Here is a 20,771-nt window from a genome sequence, read left to right as displayed (position 1 = left end):
CAGAAGTTACTTTTCTCACTCTGCAATTTGCAAGTCATTCTCATATAAATTTAGGTCATTTTGCCTTAAAAATGCTAAATGAATGCCAAAATTAGAATTTTTAAAAAAGCACACACAAGATTTTGCAAGCAGTAGCTATAAAGTGTGAGGGAAAAGCCTATTAAGTTGTATGAGAATAACAACTTAGAGTAAGTGTGAATTCCGTGTCTCATTCATGATAGAGAACTGGAAGAGACCTCACATCATCTGTTCTTACGCAAACTTTTCTTAAAGCTGGAAACCAGAGCCACAGCTTCTCGGGAAAGTGTACTTCATCCTTTCTGCCCTTAATCAGCAGCTCCTCCATCGCACTCAGAGGAAGTACCTTATGCTGGGACTGCAGCTCATTCCCTTGTTTGCTCTCTTAACCAGGGAAACAGATTGCTACCATTCTTTGTAAAGTAAACAAATAAGCTGGCCTATCTTTTCCAAGAAAACAATTTCAAGTGATTTTTTTCCACAGAAAGAGAGAAGGGGCTATGAATCCAACATCCCTGGTTCTATAACAGAGAGTAGCCCTGCACTCCCACTCTTCAGAGATGCTTTGTTCCTCTTGGCCCCACCTGTAAGACCTTTCTATTACTGATACCTTTTAGAGCATCCAGTTTATGCTTCTGAGTTGTGCCGTGACCTAGAATAGAACTAACCTCAAACTTCTTTTAGTCTCAATATCCCTGGGCTGGAAAGATGGTTCAGTCAGTGAAGTACTTGCCTTGCAAGGTCAGGAACCTAAGTCTTATCCCAGAACCCACATTAAAAAGCCAGGAATGTTAGTTAAAATTTAAGACTGGGAGGGAGTACAGCCTTGTGGTGGAATTATCACCTAGCACGCATGAGTCTTTGGGATTAATGTGGAGCACTGCAAACCATAGGCAGGGAATGGGGAAGGGAAATTTAAAAAGTGAAAAATGGTTTGGGGGTGTAGCTTAGTGATAGAGCATTTGTCCAGTAGATGTGGATTCTTGGGTCAATTCCCAGTATTGCCAAAACAAAGAAGAAAAAAAGACAAAAAAGCACTTTAATCTAGAAAGAATGTTTAGTGGTTTCAACTTCTTGGATTATCCTGCTCGATCCATCTGAAATAATTAGTGTCTTTCCAAAATTGATATTCAAGTCAATGTTGTATTTAAAAAATCATTACTAAGAAATACTAAAATAATAGTTTTATCATTTTAAAAAAGTACTACAGATCACAACAAGTTTAAATGGAAAGTGTATAGGACCAGAATTGCCTGCATTTTTAAGCTTCCATCTAGAGTCTTTATTCATTAGATACAGTACTATTAGGATATATGATTATATACATTTGTTATTAGACATGTGTATGCATAAAATACATATTTGTGGTTCTAATACTAGACATATACATTTGGAATTATATCTTCTTAGCGAATTGGCTTTATCATAAAATCTTTCTATTTGCCTGGTAGCGGTGGCTCACGCCTTTAATCCCAGCACTGGGGAGGCAGAGGCAGGTGGATCTCTGTGAGTTCGAGGCCAACCTAGTCTACAAGAGCTAGTTCCAGGACAGGCACAAAAGCTACAGAAAAAGCTTGTGTTGAAAAAATTCTTTCTATTTATCTCTAATAATAATACTCGTTATTCAGTCTACTGTGTTTGTAGTTACCATGGCCACCCAGTTTTGTTATGGATACATGTCTGTCTTTAGATTTGTAAAGTTTTTTTTTTTAAGAGCATATGGTTGGGTCTTGATAGTCTATCCAGTCTACAAAAAAAAAAACAAACAAAATAAAAAACCTTGCCATTTAATTGGAGGGTATAATCCACTTACATTTAATGTAAATCACTTTTATTATTTGAAAAACGTTCATGTATTGTAGCTTTATTAAGATGCCTCTCAGATCACAGTAATCCAGATTCTGAAATATTCCTGTTCTAAAATGACCATTTGAGAACTCACCTTAATGCTCGTGAGACAGAATTTCATCCACTGGTTTGTTGGATCACCTGTAGTCTTCAATCTATTATCAGTTCCAACATGTGTTTATTGTATAAGCCCTCAGCAGTTCACTGCACATCTTAAGGGATCTTGCTCTCACTGGTGGTACTCAGTACTTTTCCGGACATTCAGATTTCTAGACCTTCCTTGCCGTTTTCTCCTATCTCATATAAAGCTCTGCAAATTCAAGTGACAGAAATTCACCGTTGTTGGGTTCTCGTGTCTCTCTTGGATTAGGAATCATGAGCCTATAGTTCACATTATCTAAAACAGTTGTTTTATTTATTTCCCCTAAGTTTGCGTTGATTACTGCAGGAAAGTTCATCTGGTACCAGTTACCCCGTCATGACCAGAAGTAGAAATCTCATTAACTGTATCTTTAAAATCACTCTTCTTGAGAAATGGCCCCTTACATCCTGTGGTCCTGTGCACCAGAGAAGCAGACTGAGCCAGCATCCTTACTGGAAAGAGCAGACCCCTCAGATCCTCAGGCTCGTGTGTTTTACACTGAGTACATTAAGACTGTTACCAGCTAGTTTGTATCCCAGTTTGCTTATCTCTGTCCTGTTTTTTCATGTAGTGATCTTTTGAGAGTTCTTTGTGTTTAAGACAAAATTTTAACCTGTGAAACTTTTTCAGTGAGACCCTTAATGTTTAATCATCCCCTTACTATTTAGACATCCCTCTTACTCCATTTTGCTAAATAAATAATGCTACTGACCCTACTGCTAACACAGACATGAAAAGAATTGTTTGCTGTTTCTGGCCGTGCTCAGTTACTGCCTAGCCAGGTGCTTTTTCAGTCCACTCAATAAACCTGTTTTCTTCCTGAGACTACTTCAAAACAGATTTCAGAATGACTAATATGCTATGGAACTATAATAATTACTATTATTATATTATTACTAATAATTATTATCACTAATAATCCAGTATTAGACCTTTAGTTTTCTTAATGTAATCAGGTTTTCCTTTGTGTTTTTCAGTTTGTTTTCTTTGCTGTCTAAAAAACACAACAAAGTTCTGGAACAAGCCACCCAGTCCTTGAGAGGTCCCCTGAGTTCCAGCGACGTTCCTCTCCCGGATTATGTAAGTCACTGATTTCTCTGTATTGTCAGATGTATGAGTAACAGTACTTCTCTTCTCTCAAAGTCCGACTGTGCTCTTAGAAACCTTAAAAATTTTTCATGGTTATTATGAAGTGGTTGAAAAAACCAACCTAACCAGTGATTTTTAATAATCAAGAATCCCAGTGTTTGAGTCAAAAAACAACAACAACAAAAAAAAAAAAACCTCCCAAGCCAATTACAGAAAACAGAAAGGGACATCCAGAACTTTCTAAAAACTCCTACTGCAGAGTAGACTAATTTTAAAAAGAGCTTGAATTCGGTTCATCTGTGCATACTTTATCTTTAGACAACATTATTGAATTATGCATTAGTACTATGTCATTTATTTCACAAAAATATGTTAAATTTTTGTAATTTTGAAGTCCCCTAATAGTATTTTCCGTTAATCACAAGCCTATAGAATTGATATTTCTGAGAGGAAATGGTCATGTTTAATACTTGTCAATTGGGGGGCTGGAGAGATGGCTCAGCGGTTAAGAGCATTGCCTGCTCTTCCAACTTCCAAAGGTCCTGAGTTCAATTCCCAGCAACCACATGGTGGCTCACAACCATCTGTAATGAGGTCTGGTGCCCTCTTCTGGCCTGCAGGCATACATGTAGAAAGAATATTGTATACATAATAAATAAATAAATAAATATTTAAAAAAAATACTTGTCAATCACAGATGTGACTGTAATGGTAGAACAAAATTTGTGATACATATTTGAATTCTATATTAAACTTCACAGTTTTTAGTCACTACTTAACAGGTTTCTTCATCTGTAAATCTGAAGCCTCCACTCCCTAGTGTCCCTTGGGACCTGTCACTGAGCACATGAGACTGCATCCCACACCGCCCTGGTAGTCTTACTGCCTGTGCCCAGAGCTAACGGAACAGGAATGACTGGAGCTGAATCCCTCCCTGTGCCAGGGATCCAGAAGGTGAATTAAAACAGTAGTGGGCCTCACTATGACTCGGCAGGTAAAGAGCTTGCTGCACAAATGTGGTGATCGGAGTTCAAGGCCCAGAACCCAGTAGAAGTGACAGGCGAGACATGACTCCACAGAACTGTCCCCTGACTCCCTGTGCCCACTGTGATGTGCTTCCACACAGTAATAATGAATCAAGTAAAACTCATTTTTAAATAGTGTAACCTTAAAAATAAACACTACAAGGTTTTTCCTGATACCTCAGCATTTTATTGGCCATTCCCCTTGCCAGGCACTGTGTGTGAGTGACTTGCACATTTGAAACCAATTTCTTTGTCATTTTCTTTTAAATTAATCATTAGCTAGGAAATGGATATGTTTCCCCTTTTTTATATTTCTCAGAATTTTAACCTGTTAAGTATCCTTGGCAACAGCCACAGAATTCTGTGTTCTGGACTAGCCCCAGATGCCTTGTTTGTAAAGCCGGAAGAGGAGACGGCCAGCGCCTCTGCAGCCCCAGAGTCCCAGATGTGTGCTTTCTGCACCAGACTGGAGACACCAGATTAGCAGACTTTAATAAGTGCTCGGAAACAAGCTGTGCTTTCCTTCTCGCTGTGACACATAGAACACTTGGGGTCTACAGAGAGGTTTCCAAGTTCATTAAGGAAATGTTTATGCTCATCACACTGTATAATTCACAAGTCAGTTGAGTAACAACAGAAAAAGCACATCACAAGTTACAAAAATATTAGTGTTAGGACTTTAGTGCAGCATGTTTGTCTAAACACCTCGTGGGAAACACCTCCATCAAGTTTTAGATAATGAGGAAACTGCCCTGGCTGCTTAAGGGAAAGCAACGCAAAAACTGAACCCTAGTCCTCCGTGAGTGTGCCCTGGGGGTACCCTAGTCCTCCGGGAGTGCACCCTGGGGGCAACAGAGGTGGTGAGGGGAGCAGCTCACGCTCCGTGGCTGGTGTGTACGTGTTTATGTGAGGCTTCCACAATTCACTGAGTGAAAGGACAGAGGAACTTTGAACAGCTTTTAAAAGTAATACGGTACCGTTTGGACAATTTAATCCTGTGTAACAGAGCCTGAGTGTTTCAGAAAGTGATAACATCTGAGTTGTAGTTGCTTTTAAACTATCAGGTTTTTCAAATTATTGACTCTGTCAGTGTCACAGAGTCAATAATTTCCTTAGCTCCAGTAATCACCTGAGCTACTATTTGAAGTAAGAAAGCCCTAACCTAACATCTGTTCCTGACAGAACCACAGAAAGTGTGTTGTCATTGTACTTTCAGAGAGCTTCTGATTCTTTCGTTGGACTGAATCTGTCATCTCCTCGGGTAGTAAGTAAACACAGGTAGAAACTAGAAGGACCCCAGTCAGGGACAGTCAGCCGGCAGACACAATGCTGATCAGCCAATGCGGGTAGAGTCTCATGCTCCTTAGAGTCCTACTTGACTTTGTCTCTCAGAGGGAAGTTGGATTCTGTCCAGAGGCTACTTGCCGAGTGACAGCTACAAGAATGAGTACTTCAATAGTCTTATGTCTTAAACATCTAAGTTATGCTATGGTAAATACCAGTGCATGTAATCCATATGGAAACAGCCCTTTGAGAGCATCTGATTGTTACAAAGTGTAAAGATGTCTCTTGAGAGCAAAATCTTTGAGACCCACTGAAGTGTGTGATTTATTATATACATACACTCACATTCTCTCCAATTAAATACACGTTGTCTTTATGCTGTAATTATTTCTCTCTCCACACAGTTGAATATACTTTATAGACACAGAAATTATCATTTTCTAGGCTGAAAACAATAGATTTGGAGGTCGGGGAGGTGGTGGGATTTCCAGGCCAGTGCAGCCTCAGACTCGCTGCACTCTCCTGCTTCAGCTTCTAGAGGCTGGGATTCCAAGCATAAGCCCAGGCATCACATGCTAGGTGACCACTCTGCCAGCCTAGCTGTATCCCTCACCGAGTGCATATTAACTGAGAAGCTAAAGCCCAACTCTGCAAACTGGTATTGGCTAGAGATGCCCTGGGTTGAAGTCTTCAGTATCTGTGTGGTGTGGAATGAGAATTGCTTGATCATTGTCTCTGCAAGGTTTCATTTTTAGTATGTGATGGACATGAGTAACTTCTATGCTTGCTTATTAGATTTCTTTATTAGTTATTGCATGGTCTGTATGCTAGTTTGATTCTCGAGGAAGTTGTAGCCTCTTTCTTTTTACTTCAAAACAAATAGAACGTTGTTGAGCTTCTCTTTGTCTGATTTTATTCCTGACTGTTTTGGTTTTCAGCTTACAAAAAATCAAAGTTATACTCCTGAAATTTGTTTCCATGAAGTCCCACTTGCTCATCAGTACTTTCTACATAGAACCCCGAGCTGCTTCGCTGTTGAACAGGTCGCCTCAACCTTTTGAGCAGATAGTGCTTAACAATGGTCTTTTGCATTTGTTTATGTAACTTACATCTGTTTTTAAATTTCAGTGTTTTCAGGAATATAGTAAGGAGTGTTCTGACTTGATTTTTATACCAAGGAAATTTAACTCTGAGATCTTCCTGTGTTATTCTGTCTTTAACATGTTTTGTTAGTGTTGCTTTTTTGCACGGGGCTAGATAATGTACCATTCACGTTCCATGGAAAAGTCATCTTGGTCATACTGGTATATCGAAAAACAATGGAAGTGTATTTGTCATTTTTACAGCAGTTCCTTTTAGGTGTTTTACTTCTGAGACACACTCGTGGTTTCTGGTTTTACATGTATTTACCCGAAGGAGAGTGAAATTGGCCAGTATATTAGTCTTTGACAGATGTTCTCTTTCAGAATTATGTTCGCCTGGTGAAAGTGAAAGTACGTACTGTTGCACACAAAGAATTTCAAATGCACCCATAAAGTAAAATTCAACAAATAGTTTATTTTATAAAAATCTGTATAACCAAACCTAGGGAAATGTCCAAAGAGAAATGGGAAAACAGTCTTCCAAAACTAGGGGAGAGCTTGTGGCAGCCCCCTGTGAAGGGAGTTGATACTTGGAAGTAGATATTGCTTTGTTGTGTTTTGATTTGAATTTTGAGACAGAGTCTTGCTGTGTATCCTAGGCTGGTCTTAGAGCTCACAGACTGGCTTCAAATGTGGTCCTCCAGCCTCCACCACAAGTGCTGGAATTACAGGCTGCCCCACCATGGCCTTCTCTGGGAAGACTTTTCAACGTAGAGACCAAGACGAGAGCACGTTCCAGTAGTTTCTCTCTCTTGAGCATGTAGATGAAAAAGGACAGTGTGCTCTGCACTGGGTGCTTCGGGTGTGACAGGGTCCAGCTTATCAGGTACAAAAATCGTACATCAGCCTTTGATGTACCAAGAATGTGCCATAGACCTAACCATAACAGCCAAACATCATGCAGTATTTAGAGAAAATATAAGTGAATTATCAGGAGTTTGGGTCAAGCAAAGATTTCTTAGATACACCAAAAGCACAAAGAACAAAAGAAAAATAGATAAATTAGACTTCCTCAAAATTGAAAACTCTGGGTAGTTTGGGTAGATTGCTTATCCAGAACTCACATGGCCCTGGGTTTGCTCTCCAGGATCGTATATCCCCGGTGCAGTAGTGCACTCTGGGAATCCCAGCACTTGGAAGGAGGCAGGAGGATCAGAAGTTCAAGGTCATCCTGAGCAGGGCCAACCTGGGCCTGAGATCAGGCCTCCAGAAAAATAAAAATGAAAACTTTGTTTCATACGACTCAAACAAGGCATTGATGCAGTTAATACAAACAAAAGGCAAGCAGATTTCTTTTGAGTTTGATGCCAGCCTGATCTACATAGAGAGTTCCCAGAGACTTGGACCTATATAGTTGACTTTGTCTCAGAACAAACTGAAGGGTGAAAAGATAGCCCACAAGCCCACAGAATGGGAGAAAATATTTTCAAACCCTGATCTAGAATATGTGGAAAACCTTATAATTCAATAGTAAATATATAAACAGCACAATTTAAAGCAGAGCAACTAGGACATTTGCTAGCTGAGTGATGAGCCTGGGGGACAGAGGTACTGGAGAAGGCTCGCTCTAATAGAGCTAACTTCACCAGCTGCAGGTGAGCAGCAAGACCAAGAGGGTCTGCTCTCTGTGTGGGAACCAAAGACAGCATTCTACTTCTCGGAGTTCTTGACCTCGTGTTTGCTGACCAGTGGCTCACTGTGCCCTGCAGCCCAGAATGAGGCAAAGCCAGAGTGACCATCAAGAGCAAAAGATAGGTCCTGTTGGCAGGCTTCTAGTCAGTCAGCTGCCTTTCCTGAGTGCTTCGGGTGATTCACCAGTACCCATCCCGTTAGACACTGAAGTGACATTTTCCAACTCCTTCCTTCTAGAACTGAGCCATAAGACTGGCTACAGTGTTCGGTGCACAGACGGTGCTGTTTGTCCATACAGTCCCTCCTCATCTGCAGGCTGGATATGGGAAGCCCAGTGGGAGACGGTGGTCTCGCTTAGATCCGGGATCATTTTGGGAAGGGCAGCTGGGCTCCTTGTTAGAATGTGATGCAAGTTAGCCGTGAACTTGTGTTGCAGTTTTAAGTGGAAAAGGGTCTATATAGACATTCTCCCAAAAGGACAGAAGTAGTGGAAGTCGTAAAAAAAAAAAAAAAAATTGTTGAGCATCTCCAGTCATTAGGAAATGGAAATTAGAATCATAGTGGAACACCGTTTCACATCTGCAAGGATGGCTGGGATCCAAAAGGCAGATAATATACAAGTGTTAACAAGCATGTAAAGAGATGGGAATGTGAAAAGGGGTGGAGTCCTTGTGAAAGCAGTTCAGTTACACACGAGCCAGCAGTTATATCCTAGTAAGGGACAAGTAAACTGAACGCACATACCCACCTCAAAATGTGACTGTCCATAGAGCCATTTCATAGCCATCAAAATGAATGCAGTCTGAATGTCCCTCAGCCTCTAGAGGACTAAACTAAAAGTAGTGTCAGTCGTCAAGGAAAAGAGGGGAGGAGATGTGTTCCTCGGTACAGAAGAAGACATTGTGCTAAGGAAAGGGAGCCAGAAACAGGATCACAAGCTATATGGTCCCACTCATTCAAATGTCCAGAACAGGTAGGCCCTGGCAGAGCAGACCATAGGTGCCTGGATCTAGGGATGTGCAGCGGAGTGGGATGGAAATACTGGTGGACACTGAGTTTGTATAGTGGGAATTCTGAAAATGCTTTCTAATGAAGTCAGGGTGGCTGCACAAGTCTTTGGATATACAAAAAAGCACTGAGTCACACACTTTAAATTGGTGATGTATGTGGTGTATGAATAACACCTCAGTGAAGCCATTTTGGGAATTATTATTGCATCATTCTCCTCTTTCCTTTCTTCCTTCTGGCCCCTACCATGTACCCCACCCCCTTGCTCTTTTTCATGGCCTCTTTTTCTCCTTTTCTTCTCCTTCCCCCTTCCCTCCCCCCAAGACAGGGTTTCTCTATAGCTTTGGAGCCTGTCCTGGAACTCACTCTGTAGACCAGGCTGGGCCTCGAACTCACAGAGATCCACCTGCCTCTACCTCTTAAGTGCTGGGATTAAAGTTGTGCGCCACCACCACCCGGCTCATGGCCTCTTTTTCTTTGTTATTGTTACAGGTGTGTGTGTGTTTGTGTGTGTGTGCGTGTGTGTGTGTGTGAGAGAGAGAGAGAGAGAGAGAGAGAGAGAGAGAGAGTTCTTAAATCTATAAATGTAACCTGCTCATCTGTGTAATGTTACTCTTTGTGTATGTTTTCAGAGATGATCATTTGGTATCAGATAACTGATGACCTCTTTCCTGGGGAAGACGTTTCTCCACTCTCAGCATTCAGTTGTCTGTAGTTCTTAAGTCTATGGTTGAGGCCTCATGTTCTCTCTTCCATGTTAGCGTGTGTCTTAGTTTGGGTTTTTATTGCTGTGAAGAGACACCATGACCACTGCAACTCTTATTAAAAAAAAAAAACATTTAATTGGGGTGGCTCACTTACAGTTTCAGAGATTCGGTCCATTATTATAATGATGGGGGGCATTACAGGCAGACGTGGTGCTGGAGTAGTAGCTGAGAGTCATACATCTTGCAGGCAATAGGAAGTCATCTGAGACACTGGGTGGTATCCTGAGCATAGGAAACCTCAAAGCCTGTCCCCACAGTGACACACTTCCTCCCTCAAGGCCGTACCCACTCCAACAAAGCCACATCTCCCAATAGTGCCACTCCCTGGTATTATGGGGGCCAACTGAATTCAACTACCACAGCATGTTTGTTGGTGTCTTCCTTGTTTGGCTCATATTTAGGCAGCCATGCTGGTGTGAGACTTCATGAGTGTGAAACTCTGACAGTTTTAAAAAACACAATCTCACTGCAAAATTCCCGTACCTCTGACTCTTCAAATCCTTCCTCTCTCTCTTCCACAGTAAATCTGGGCCTTAGGTTTGGGAGTTGTGCTGCGAGCTCCCCAGATCTGCACCGGGATCAGTTGTGGTGTTCTCTAATGGTCTCCATCTGTTGCGAATCAAGGTTTCCTTGATAGGGGTGAGGACTGCCCTTATCTGCGGGTCTAAGGACAAATATTTAGAGTGCATTTAGTGAAGTGGTGGTGATAGGTTCTCCTCCAGAACTTCTCTAGAAACTGGCTAGGTTTCCAGTACCAGTCATGGTTTCTCTCTTGTTGAGTGGGTGAAAACATTTTTTAGAATAGTATTTGGAAGAGTGGGACCAAACAACCACATAATTTGAAGGAGGTAAAATGCATTTCTTGAGCACTAGCTGGATTTTAGGGACTGCTAGGCACACAAAAGTGTGTGCATGTCTCAGCATTGCTGTAAAGCAAAAGGAAACAAGCAAATATATGTTACTGGGTGCTTGCTGCCAAATCTGGTCACTTGAGTTCCATCCCCGGAATACACATGGTGGCCACAACCAACTCCCACAAGTTGTCCTCCGACCTCTCTATGTGCACCATCTCATGCCCTCCAAAACATGAGATTAAAAAAAAAAATCACTCATTAGAGTTTAACTAATTCATTACACTATTCTGCAGCTTTTTGTTAGTGTTGTTGTTTTGTTTTTCAAAACAGGATTTCTCTGTGTAATGATCCTCACTGTCTGGAATTCCCTTTGTGGACCAGACTGGCCTTGAACTCACTGAGATCCACCTGCCTCTGCCTGGCATTAAATGCATGAGCCACCACCATCCGGCTTATTCTACAACATTTTTAAAAGAGAATTTAATTTTTATAGAGATTTATATGAAATTATCTATAATATATAAGTCTTTTAGCTTTATATCGGCCTACACATACATGTTTGAAAATACATTTCAAATTTAAATAGTTAGCACTGGGGAGTCTGGCGGGGGAGGAGATCCTGGGGTGTTTGCTAGCACGCAGATGAATGACTTTTCTTCTCTTATGGCTCCCAGTGGCTTAACTTAAAGTGTTTTGTTTTGTTTAAAGAGATTCTCCTTATACTTCTCAGTTTCCCCTTTTGTTAATAACTTAATGAGCATGTAACATTTCTCAGAACTAAGAAATGACAAAAACACAAATTGTAACATTAGCACCTTCATCCTGTTCTAGGGTCCCACAATGAATTGTTTGTCATGTCTCCATAACATTTCCGTGGTATTTCTTGTCCTGTGCTTGGTATTGATGAGCTGCCTGTGAGTTACTTGGAGACCATCCCCGTTTACCTGTGTTGTTTCCTGTGGCTGTCCTAATGCTGGGCCTCCTTGGGTAGCATTCTCCAGCAGCCCGTGTGTCCGCCGAGGTTTTGCGTTCTAAACTTGTTTTCCCTGTGTAATTACTCGGCTCTGGAGGAGCTGTTTAAACTGTGCCATACCTTTCCTGCCAAATACTGCCTGTAGCCTGTAGATCACAGAGTTTTCTTGTGATTATCAGTTTTTCTCATTCCTTCTCATTTATAAACAGGGAATGGTTTAGTATACACTGTTGAGTAGCATATTCATCACCTCACATGGTTGCCTCTGCACGTGTGTGTCTGTGTGTGCGTGAAGTGAACTTTTGAGATCTATTAGCACATCTCAGGTACAGTTAAGAATATTGCTAATACAGTCCACATCTGTACATTAAATCCAGACCTCATCTGCTGTGAAGCTGAAAACCTGCCCCTCCCCCCCCCCCCCCCAATGTCTCCTTGCGGCTCTCGTCTCTACTCTGTGAGTTCAGCTCCAGCTTCCATACGTAGGGGAGCACACAGCATCGTCTTTGTCATTCCCACAGGGCTGGTGCCCGACTGTTCCAAATGAGACACTCGTTCTTATGCTGAGCAACAGCATGCTGTGGTCCAGACACCACTTGGTCGCTCCCATCATCTGTCGGGAGGCGGTTCCGTGGCTTCCTGTCTGGGCCTTAGGAATCCTGCCACAGTGGATGTGAAGGTGCTGATAACTCTGGGGCACTAATTTCGTTTGCTCTTAGTAGTTGGTTTTTAATATTATATATAATATTATAATGAAATATTTCCTTTTTAAAACATCTACATTCCCATACTACCTATATGCATACAGTTGTTTCTAACCATCCGATAAAGTTATTTCCTGCCTTCAGCAGAAGGCCAGTCTCCATGGTTGTACTGTTCTGGCTGGGAACTGGGAATTCTGTTTTGTCTGAGAACAATTCTTCTTCCATTGTTATTTGGTTATTTTAGTTTGAGGGGGGCTCCCATCTAGTGTGAAGGACGAGTTCCCGCAGGAGAGGCAGGTGTGCTGAGGGAAAGGATGTCTCCTCCAGAGGATGCTTCACCAGTGCTTCTTCAGGAATGTGGTAGACAAGTCTTTTTAAGGATTTAGAGAGATTATTTAAAAGACTTAAATAATTTTTGTTTTTTCCTGTGGCTTCTAAAAAGAAATAGGGCGTGTTTGCATGGACGAGGGCAGTGGTTGATTAGTGTTCTAAGTGAAGTTTACAGAGCACAGGAAAATAACCCATGAATATTAAATTGAGCACTAATGTGTAGTGCATTTATTTTCTTAAAAAAGGAAAAAACCTAATCAGTTCCTTTTCCCCTGTCTTTCCATCCCAGTGAGAACAGCTTTCTTACCCAACTACTGTACCGAACTGGTGTACGAACACCTTTTCTGTGGTGTCCACAAGTTTCCTTTTACTTGGTCAAGAGATGCCATGTTGATTTTCTGTTTGCTTGCGTTCTGATTGCTTTTTCTTCTCTTTCTCCCTTTCTGCCTAAGTTCGTTGTTCCTAATTGGTGGTGGTGGTGGTGGGGGGGGGTGTTTTACTATTTGGAATTCTCTTTGATTTACCCTTGATTTACATGGCAAATAGAAAGCAGCTGTCCACTTAAGCATCTCATTCTTGAAACCGTGGTCCCCTCCAGCGTCATCTGGAAATAATGTAGCTTGTAAAACAAAGCTAAGAAGAAAAGGCAATGTTTGTTTTATGTGGGATGAATGATTTCTGTTGGGGTCCTTTAATTCGGCTATTATGAGGGTTATTAAAAAGCAGTATTACAAAAGAGGCTTAAATGAAAAGAATTTTTTTGAGCTGGTATCTTATTATTACAGTTGATTATAGTCAAAGCTACAAATGTTTTAGAAATGGCACTTTATTTTAGTTTCTCCAAATAAGACCCCAAAAAACAGTAATCTTACTCATTGTGTAAGTGGAAATTCAATCTTTTCCTTGATTAATTTAATTTCTGAAAACAAATTGTTTTTGAGAATTCAGCTCTAGCTTTTTTTTTTTATGGATTTCTGAAAAATTCTTAGAAGAAGCCTTGCAGGAATATTCAAGGATCATCATCAAAGTGTGGAGAAGAGCCATGAAACGCATCAGTCCTAGACTCAGGCATTGTTTAAGTCAGTGCATTCCAAGGAAAGCCTTGGCAACTTAATGTATTCATGACTTACTCGAGTTTCTAAGATATTGATGTGAAGGTTTCAGTAATGGGAATTGGTTTACTTTGGGAACTAGGAAAGCAGGGTAACTCTTGCTTTGACAGTTGTTAGAGTCCATTCTGATATTGGACTATGTCAGTTTTTATGTATTGGTCAGTATAACAGCTGCTCCTATATAGCTACTGCGTAAGAACTGCAGTTTCGGTGTGTCTGTGGAGGTACTTAGCACGTCCCTTTAACTCATCAGGGCAGGCACATTTGGCTGTTTTCTTACATTTGTGTTACTTGTAGTCTCTTCTGGTATTTTCTGAGGCCTTGAATTTCCATTTTGCCAAAGGACCTGAGGAGTATGTGTTGTGCGTGCCTTCCACGCAGCGCCGTGAGCGGGTGGGCATAGTGGGTAATTTAGTGACTCCTCTGTAAGGTCATAAAAGCTATATGCTTTTAGCCTATATTGTTGGCTCTGGTATAAGAGGAGACTGCTCGTTTGTTCCCGGCTGCTTAGACCTGAAATAATCACACAGAAACTATATTATTTAAAACACTGCTTGGCCCATTAGCTCTAGCTTCTTATTGACTAACTCTTACATATTAATTTAACCTATTTATATTAATCTGTGTATCATCACGTGGCTGTGGCTTACCGGGTAAAGTTTCCACCGTTTGTCTTTGGCAGGCTACATGGCTTCTCCCTGACTCCGCCCTTCTTTCTCCCAGCATTCACTGCAGTTTTCCTCACCTAGCTCTTTCTGCCCTGCTCTGCTATTGGCTCAAAGCAGTCCTTTACTAACCAATGTTATTCACAGCATACAGAGGGGAATCCCACATCACTTGGGGTCTCTTAACATAGTATCGATTGAGTGACTTAACCACTAGACATTTCTCACAATTTAGAGGTTAGCACAGTTGCTTGTTCAGTGTGCTAAAGGGGCCTTTTGTGGGTGCCTGCACCCAGCTCTTGTCTCTGCTGATAATAAGGCATTGGCCCTGTCTGACAGCCCTGCCCCCTCACCCACTCACCTCCCGGAGAGGTCCTTTCTCCACTTCATACTCAGATTGGTATATCCATGTGATTTGGAAAACAGTGAAGGACAAACCAAAAGAATTTTGGTGTTAACTAACATGAAGAGCGAAGGAACTTGGTCAAACCAACAGGAATGAAACTCTTGTCCTGTGATGTAACTTATGACTATACCTGATTATGAAACAACTTAACAACCACATAAATCTAGTTGGTTAGCAGCCAAACATCTAAATGGCTCAGTCCTAGTAGACTGTATCATAATGACACAGGCGAAAAGGACACCAGATTGTTTTTACTGGTGATATTTGTATAGAAGCTTTGGTTTTGTAATTTGAAGATGCATGTTTGTGGTATAGGAGAATAGGTGAGTATTTGTGACATATCCTAATTTTGTTTTCCTCACTGTCCTTGGAACCTGAGCTTCTATTGGAAAACATTATATACAGATTTAAAATAAACACAATTAAGTGAAAACTTTGATCTTGAGTTTAAATAGGAGTGAGTTGTATGGTTTTTGTCTCTTTATATCCATTGCCGTGTCTAGTCATTTTACTTCTATTCTTTGAGCTCACAAAAACAGTGACCAACCCAACCAAATAGCTTTGATCATCTCAGCAACAAACCTTCCACTAAAAGAAGCCAAGTCAGGGTGCCCCTCATGGAGGATGGTAACACAAGGTAACAAAATGGAGAAAGGGAGACTCCTCTTTGGAAAAGTATTATAGCTAATAATCAATAATGAGAGAATTGAAATATTACCATGTTGCAGACCCCAGAAATATGGGAGCCTGTGGCCACTAACTTACAGAAAGAAACCACTTTAGATCTCATTCATGCTGTTGTAGAACACACCCACCTGTGAAGTGGTTTTGCAGAAAACAAAACACAAACAAAAACCCAATCTGTCCAAGCCTCTAGGTCTGCTACAAGTTTAAATATCAAAAGGGCCCTTTGCACAGTCTGTGTAAGTCGGTAGAGAGTTGCCTACCTCTCACTAGAAAGCTGCGTATAACAGAATCTCCTTCTAACAAAAATTGCTTTAAAACCATCCTGGAAACAGGAGGGAGGAAGCTACACAGGTCTCTTTGTTTTGTTTTGTTTTTTGTTGTTTCATTTGATTTTCTGATTTGGTTGGGTTTTGTTATGTTTTGAGACAAGGTCTTACTGTGTAGCCCATGCTGGTCTGCAACCCCCAGCAACCCTTATGTCCGTTATTGCATATCCATTTTTTGATATTACATTGAGAATGGTATAAATAATTTGAATTTACAGTTTCACAAAGGAGAACTACAAAGATGAAAAATGGACTATAGGAAAATCTATGTTCTCCATGCATGAGCAATGATAGATATCTGTTCCCCCACTTCCAGGGGCAAAAACATTTTAATTCTTATAAGTCACTAATAAATGACATTGTATGTGTGAATAATCTCCAAGGACAGATTTAGACTTGGTTATTTCTCATAACAGGTGCATAACAATAAAGCTCAATCTAACTGTGTTTTAATTTCTACATCTGAAAATAAGTACCAACAGTCCTATTAATGCTAAGCATGGTGACTCACATCTGGAGTCCCAGCAATCTAGAGGCTGAGGCAGAAGGATCACCAGGAGTTTGAGGCCAGCCATGGATACCCTGGATTACATAGGAGATCCTGTCTCAAAAGCAACAACAAGTCCTATTAATTACTTCTCTGTTATTTCTCATTAGACGTCCAGTAACTGAGAATAGACAAAGCATATTATCTACAAACATGCACTTGAAACTCATTTATTCCAGTCCTGTTTCCCTACAGCGTTCAGTGAGCAGCGATGCGGGGACATATGCAGGAATCCTGCCTCAGAGAGCTAGTGCAAAGAAAGTGCGTCTCATCTAGCAAGCAGATAAATGCGCAATTACAAGTAAAGCCAGGGAAAATAGCGGGACATCATCTGAGAGGAATTTGGGAACAAGGCGGGACCTGGTGTCAGGTCAGCAGGTGTGATGGCTACTTTCGTCACCTTGACACAAGCTGTAGTCATTTTGAAAGAAAAAAACCTCAACAGAAAAAATGTTCCCACTGGACTGGCTAGTGGGGAAGCCTTTGGTGCATTTTCTTGATTGTGAGGGCCCAGCTCACTATGGTCAGTGCTCCCCCTGGGCTGGTGGTGGTCCTGTGTGCTGTAAGAAGTCAGGCTGAGCAGTAAGCAGCAGTCTTCCATGGCCTCTGCATCTGCTCCTGCCTCCAGGTTCCTGCCCTGTGTGAGTTCCTGTCCCTGACTTCCCTCATGATTGAGGGATTAAGATGAAATAAACCCTTCCTTTTCCAAGATGCTTTTTGTTGTGGTTTATAATACCAATGGAAACCTAACTAGGACAGTATATTTTAAGGAATCAATTGTTATCTGAAGATTGAGTGTAACCTGATGTGAAAATGCATCCATTGGATTCAGCAAAGCAGGCGCAGCGTCTAAGCACTTAAAACTCGGGAGTGCGGAGTTTGACTAGTGTTCACTGACAGCTAAACTCATGCTAAGGTTGTTTAAAGAGCAGTTGTTCTGGTTGAAGTCTAGGAAAGAGGGAGTAGCTGTTGCCACTTCCTCGCTGTTCTGCTGGGCCTTGCTTGCGGTGTCTGAGCTTCTGTTGTTGTCATCGTAGTCCTACCGTGCTCTGTAGAGCTCCTGCACGGGCACTAATTATGACAGGGAAACTGTCTAAGATGCATGGTAGGGGCAAGGGAGCTGGCTCCAATAAAGAGCCACATGGCATGAGCACGTGAATGCAGATCTCCAGAACCCAAGAAATCAGAGCACAGTGGCTTGCACTTGTAACCCCTGTGTCAAGAGAGTGGAGAAAGAAGGGTTTCTGGGGCTTTCTGGCCAGCTAGGCTAGCCAATCAGTGAACTCCAGGTTTTGCGAGAGAGACCATGTCTCAAAAAAAATAAGGCGGGGCATGGTTGAGGAGGACATCCAACATCAGCCTCAGACTCTACATCAATCTGTATTGCAGTGATCATCAGCCTGCTCAGAGAAAATACTCCTGCCTGCAATGGTGCCGCACACCCTTAATCCCAGCACTCAGGCAGAGGCAGACTGATCTCTGTGAGTTCAAGGTCAGCCTGGTCTAAAACAGCTAGTTCCAGGACAGGCTTCAAAGCTACAGAGAAACCTAGTCTTGAAAAACTAAAAAAAAAAAAAAGGAGGAGGAGGAGGAAAGAAAAAAGCAAGTATCGATGTGCTTTGTCTTCACAAATGTTAGACTTTGAGCACCGAGCAGCAGCGAAGGGAGTGGGGGCTATCACAAAGGATGGCAACTCCATGTGTTCCTGTGCATGTGTGCCAACTCAAAAAAGCTGTACATTGGGTTTTTTTTCCTTTATGCTTTTATCCCGGTGTCCTTACTATTATATTATTTCTGTAGAGCCTTCTGTCCAATGAGTTCAAAGCACTTACAGTCATCAAGTCATTTATTTCTTGGATTTATTGAATGGGCACCCATTGTTCAAAAGCCTGTGGGCGTAAGTACACAGTTATAAAAGCACACAAATTAACTGTAATAGCACAGGACTAAGAGAGAAAGCCTGGAGGATTGATGCTTTGCCTGTGAGGAATGCTGCACTCTTTATAAAGAAAGAAAAGAAAAGAGTAAGAAAGGGGGAACCAACAGCCTAGAATTCATCCCAGTCCAAGAGCTGCAGTAGGATTTGTCAGAGGAATGGCCATGGTGTGCTGTTCAGAGAAACCTAATTGAACTGCGAGAGCATTCTGAACATATTCCTGCTCCAGAAACAAAGCATAAGGAATTCCTATTCCCTCCCTCTGTCTGAGACAGACATTCAGAGGGGAATTGGTTGACTACCATTGCCTCCAAGCAATGTCATAAAATGTGTGGCATAGTCTTAATCTCTGGTTCCCAGCTAAATCATAGGTTCACTTCTGTCAACTTTTTAACATACAGGAGTGTATGACTCCTTAATGTTTCCTATATTCAAGAGTTTATAAAATGCTATTTTCAGTTTAGTAAATTAGTAAAAACTTGTGAGTCTAAATTACTTTAAGATAATAGAGCCTGGATTCTCAAAAGTAAAAATTCAGTTTAAGATTACAAAGTTAAAAATTCAGAAATAGCAGTACATTATTTCAGAACAAGAAGGCGCATGCTGGAGGAGAGTCTCGCTGGCCCAGGGCTAGTAGTCTTTGGTATGCGTGCTGAGGAAGGAGTTGGCCCAGGAGCTACTCTGTTTCTGTTTGCATCCTGGTTTCTTGAATTTTAAACTACGCTCATTTATTACATTGATTTTTTTTTAAGTTTAAGGGAAAGAAATATGAGAATTCAGAGGCAAACCCTCGTAGGGTAGATATTTGGAATCATTTTCAGATTTCACTTCATAAGTAATTCCCAGTTCTTACCTATAGAAGGAAGTTTGTTGGCCCTCACTCTAGAGGTCATAGTTGGTTTTTGGTTATTTGGGAAGAGATTGTCACAAACTGCTGATAAATTTGTATTCCACATTTAGGTGTTTTCTCCTTCTGAAACGTCCTTTAGCTGGAGGGCTCTGATGAGGTGCAGCTGATGAAGTACTGTAGCAATGAACGGGACATTTCCCATACTCCTTCCTTCATGCAGGCCTCCCTACACCACACGTGTGTGCCCTCCCTTTCTCTTCCTTTATATCAAGTCTCACAGTTCACACATGTCCCCACAGGACCCGTGATGCCACCTTTTCATAAACCCGTTCCTCACTTGTTAAGTGGATGACGTGTGTCATCTGGGAACATCAGAGTGGTCACCATTGGGAGAAGTGAATAAACCATAACACATCCTGGCACAGCTCTTTCAGGGTCCATTACCACAGCTCTGAAGAGTTACACGGCGCTTTCAGACGGCATCTGCTGTGTAGCATGTGCAGCTGATACACTGTGGAGTTTTCCTTCTGTGCTTTTGTCTGCCTTTTGGTTTTCTTACTCTTTTTGTTCCATGTGCCTAATTTTTCATACAATTTACTAAATTTTACTAGAATTAAAATTGAAACCACTGAGAAGGTTATAATTTGGCTTAACACACCAGAGTTAGAGATAGCTGTGACTTTTGGATAATAACCAGCAAGTTGGTCCACATAATGTCATAACACATTTTTTTACATATTAATCAAATGTGCAGGAAAGCTCTGCTTCCCAAAATGCTTGCTTAGAGGGGCATTGTTACTTAAGTTTGCTGTGAGATTCCTACTGCCATCACCTAATCCTAATGCAATGTCCAGGAGATCCAACCCAGAGCCTTGTTTGTTATGCCGGGCATGTATTCTACCCTGACTACATATATTTAAAGATACTTTAGAGCCAGGCAGTGGTGGCGCACGCCTTTAATCCCAGCACTCGGGAGGCAGAGGCGGGCGGATCTCTGTGAGTTCAAGGCCAGCCTCGTCTACAAGAGCTAGTTCCAGGACAGGCACCAAAGCTACAGAGAAACCCTGTCTTGAAAAACAAAAACAAAAAAAGCTACTTTAGCGGATGGTCAGCTTTGTTGAAGGTAGGAGGTACACATGCTCATGTGGGGACCCACGGTCAGCCTAAGCGTCATTCCTTAGACTCAGCCGGCTCTCAGCTAGTAAACCCCAGGAAACTGCCTGTGACTACGCCTCCAAATGCTGGGATTGCAATCACACACCACCATACCCAACTCTCAGGACTAGGGGGACACACATGTGCCTTGGTGTGCTCGTGGAAGTGAGAGGACAACCTTGTAAATCTTTACCTTTGTGTGTGCTCTAAGGATCAAACTCGGGCCCCCATGTTTGCATGGCAAGCTCTTTATTGTGTTCAGAATCAAACC

The 20,771-nt window shown here is 41.6% G+C and overlaps 1 protein-coding gene across 2 annotated transcripts in view; it reads left to right on the top strand.

The window, feature by feature from the left end:
* The window catches only part of Dym (dymeclin), a 262,580-nt gene that overhangs the window by 155,949 nt on the left and 85,860 nt on the right, over positions 1 to 20,771 (top strand). For both annotated transcript variants that reach the window (XM_041639282.1, XM_041639281.1), the window contains one exon: positions 2,986 to 3,088. In XM_041639282.1, the coding sequence (XP_041495216.1) occupies positions 2,986 to 3,088 (103 nt within the window). The remainder of the gene's footprint in view (positions 1 to 2,985; positions 3,089 to 20,771) is intronic.

This window comes from Microtus oregoni, unplaced genomic scaffold (genome assembly GCF_018167655.1).
Source record: "Microtus oregoni isolate MIOR12 unplaced genomic scaffold, Mior012 000057F_ref0000458, whole genome shotgun sequence".
NCBI lineage: Eukaryota > Metazoa > Chordata > Mammalia > Rodentia > Cricetidae > Microtus > Microtus oregoni.
The sequence above is the reverse complement of the archived record's forward strand: the minus strand, read 5'-3'. Positions and strand labels throughout refer to the sequence as shown.